We start from the raw sequence: 3739 nt of genomic DNA on the forward strand, positions 1-3739 counted from the left end.
GAGAGAGAGAGAGAGAGAGAGAGAGAGAGAGAGAGACTTACCTGTAAGGCTTCTTGTCCTCATAGACGTCGATCTTGGGGTAGCCATGGTAACAGTCCTTGCAGATGTAAGCCTTGTAGTTATTCTTGACCTGCACGTGACCTGTGAGAAGGCAAATCACTTTGCTTTAACAGTTCTGGTTTGGGGGTCATGGAATGTCATAGCCACTCTATAGGAAGGTCCGAATTTGGACTCTAAAGAACACCTGCTGACTTAAAGTAGAAGTGTGTACCCCAACGGTTATGGTTTTAGGGTGGGTTTTTTTTTTTTTTTTTTTTTTTTTTTTTTTGGGGGGGGGGGGGGGGGGTCATGAGACGGCAGAATTGAAAACCAACCTTTGTAGGGGATCTTGTGGTAGCTGGTGTATGGGACCACCTTTACGGACGGGATCAGCTTGTAGTGTTGGAGCGCCACCTGCGTTGCATTAAGAGCAAAGAGAAAAAAACAACTAATTAAATTCAGCATCTTTGGACAACTGTTCAAAGACTTTCCGGCTCTGTATATATATATAAGAACGTGTGGATAATGGCCAAACAATCGAACTCGTCTCTTTTTGCACGCGAGCCAAAAATCATAACTTTTCATATATATCTATATCCCTGTACACTTTCAACTTCCACATCAAAGAGACGAGCTCAATACCTATGTAGGAAAGGCATTTCATTAACTAACTTTCCCACTTTTCAGGGTTCTAGTTATAGTATCTCCCATCGCTTGGGTTGACCCTGCCAGGTAGGGTCGAAGCAGCCAGCCTACAAGTTGATCCAAACTGTGTCAATGAGAACGTCAGTCATTACCTTGTTAAAAGATGAACCAGGTCTCTGTTCAGTTCTGTGTTAAGCATTTGAAAGGTATAAGTGACGGTTTTTTTTAAACGATCTCGCTGTATACTGCCCTCATAAGTTTCATATATATGTGAGGCAGCATGGTGGAATCAGGCTCTCGTCAATTTTTGGGCATGTAGATTTATTGGTTCCATCTTAAAGCTTGTTCACTTGTCTTTATTCGGATTAAAAAAATGTCCATTTTCTTGAATACAAGTCGAGATATTTGCGAAAGAAGGTGGGGGTCACCTGTTTTCAGAGGTAAAATTAGTGAGAAAATGGCCACCAAAGATTAGTTATTTCCTTAGCTTAAGAGTCCGTGGTAACTGAAAATTTACATTTTTTGTGCCTTTAATCAACGATTTTCTGAAAAATCCACACAGAAATGAGTTCTTCAATGGGCATGAAGGGTGTTGAACCAAAAAACAAAAATTTGATAAAAATTCACAAACCTGCTTTAAAAAAATGCAAGTTTCTTCACATTGATTATTTTGACGAGAGCCTGCTTCCACCACGCTGCCTCACATATGTGCTGTAAAGATAAGGATCCCCATCGCACAAAAGAGTTGGATTCTTAGATGGTTGGATACTATATCCTGTTCCTGTTTATCTAATGGGGGTGGTCTGGTATTGTTTGTTTGTTTTTGTTTGTTTGTTTGTTGTCGTTTTTTGCTTCGAGTCCCACCTTGTAGTTGCCGTGCCTGTAGTAGTTGCGCACCACGTGACCTTTGTCCACGTAGGTCTTGCCAGGCTTGAAGGACTTGACGAAAGAGATGAGTGGCGTCTTGGCGTTGTTGTACCCGTAGCCTACGTCATGGGGTACCTTGGCCCCGTAGTGGGGCTGGAGGTCATGGCCGTAACCTCCCTGACCATAACCTCCCTGACCATAACCAGAACCTCCTTTGCCGTAGCTTTGTCCGTGACCTCCTTGTTGACCTTGAGGCAGGAAAGGGGTGTAGTGGGGGAAAGCGAGAGAGGGGTGAGGAACAACAGAAATGAAAGAATTGGTGTCTTGTGTAGACTCTCCCTCTGTGTCAGTCTCTTCGTCAACCCCCCCCCCCCCCAATCCTCTCATCCGTCTCTCTCTCTCTCTCTCTCTCTCTCTCTCTCTCTCTCTCTCTCTCTCTCTCTCTCTCTCTCTCTCCCCGTTTCGTTCTCTATTTGTCTCTTTGTGTCTTTGTCTCTCCCCGTATCTCTGTCTTCCCATGTCTATCTATCTATCTATCTATCTATCTATCTATCTATCTATCTATCTATCTATCTATCTATCTATTTATCTATCTATCTATCTATCTATCTATCTATCTATCTATCTATCTATCTATCTATCTATCTATCTATCTATCTATCTATCTATCCAACAACAAGTGGGTGGTTGACGGGTGCTCTGGTGTGTTTTGCTTCTTCTTTTCTATCAAACATCTATCGTCCTGATCTCCCCTTCTTCTTTTTTATGTTTATTACTCTCTAGTAACACCTCTAATCTTCTGGCACTCATATGACCTCATGCAGTTGAGAGCGCCGTAAAACCTGTACTAAAACTGAAAAAAACAAAACAACACGAGTGTAATCAGCAGTCACAGTGATTGCCTTTTTGTGTGCATGTTCTTTTGTCAGAACTTGCTATCGTACGGGAGCATGTATACATATGTGAGGCAGCGTGGTGGAATCAGGCTCTCGTTAATTTTTGGGGATGTAGAGTTATTGGTATCATCTTAAAGCTTGTTCACTTGTCTTTATTTGAATGAAAAAAAATCCATTTATCTTGAATACAAGTCGAGATATTTGCGAATGAAGGAGGTGGGGGTCACCTGTTTTCAGAGGTAAAAATAAATGAGAAAATGGCCGCCAAAGATTAGTTATTTCCTTAGCTTAAGAGTCCATGGTAACTGAATTTTTTATTATTTTTTGTGCCTTTAATCAACGTTTTTCAGAAAAATCCACGCAGAAATGAGTTCTTTAATGGGCATGAACGGTGTTGAGCCGAAAATAAAATTTTAAATAAAAATTCGCAAACCTGCGGAAAATACAAGTAATTTCACTTTGATTATTTTGACGAGAGCCTGATTCCACCACGCTGCCTCACATATATGTATTAAATGTACAATGAATGGGCCGGCATACACGAAATATGTCATTGTGTAAGATGTAGAAGTTACTTTATTGTGAAGCGCCCAGAGCCACCAGAGAGCGTGCACGATTGAATTCATCTTTCTTTCTTTCTTTCTGACTTCGTCGATACCGACCAAGTATTACTTCAGGGTCATTCAGTCTTCACTCATTGCGCCATGCTCTTTCTTCCTATACCTCTTTCGCCCTCTTCTTTCTCTTCCCTGTGCTCCCCTCCCTTCCTCAGGATACACCTACAGGTATTAGGAGTCATAATAAGTAACCTAGCCCATTTCCGTTTTCTATAATAAATATATATTTTTTTAATATTCCCTTTTTCCATCTCCTGTCTTCCTCCTTCCTCCATCTCCCATTTCCTTGATTCTCATTGAGAGAAATGATGAAAATGCTGTATGGTCGCTCGCTCCCCTGAATCTTTGCCTTTGATTACCCCCCGCAGTTCCATCTCATCTCTTCAAAACTGTATCTCTTTAAACCAGACCCCTGGTAAAGCGCTGCAAGATCCTCCTCACAGTTTAAAACTTCCACTCAGCCGTCTAATAGAGTGTAAAGCGTATAAAGCTTGCTGGCGAGCGGGGATGTATATCATGCGCTATACAAATTCTATTTATCAGTAGTAGTAGTAGTAGTAGTAGTAGTAGTAGTAGTAGTAGTAGTAGTAGTAGTAGTAGCAGTAGTAGTAGTAGTAGTAGTAGTAGTAGTAGTAGTAGTAGTAGTAGTAGTAGTAGTAGTAGTAGTATCTTTTT

The 3739-nt window shown here is 41.2% G+C and overlaps 1 protein-coding gene across 1 annotated transcript in view; it reads right to left on the bottom strand.

The window, feature by feature from the left end:
• Positions 1 to 3739, bottom strand: part of LOC101858800 (prisilkin-39-like) — a 9217-nt gene that overhangs the window by 1449 nt on the left and 4029 nt on the right. Inside the window, exons 4-6 of the mRNA XM_005104673.3 lie at positions 1549 to 1799; positions 375 to 453; positions 42 to 141 (exon numbers count right to left, since the gene is read on the bottom strand). Of these exons, the coding sequence (XP_005104730.1) occupies positions 42 to 141; positions 375 to 453; positions 1549 to 1799 (430 nt within the window). The remainder of the gene's footprint in view (positions 1 to 41; positions 142 to 374; positions 454 to 1548; positions 1800 to 3739) is intronic.

This window comes from Aplysia californica, unplaced genomic scaffold (assembly GCF_000002075.1).
Source record: "Aplysia californica isolate F4 #8 unplaced genomic scaffold, AplCal3.0 scaffold00430, whole genome shotgun sequence".
Classification (NCBI taxonomy): domain Eukaryota; kingdom Metazoa; phylum Mollusca; class Gastropoda; order Aplysiida; family Aplysiidae; genus Aplysia; species Aplysia californica.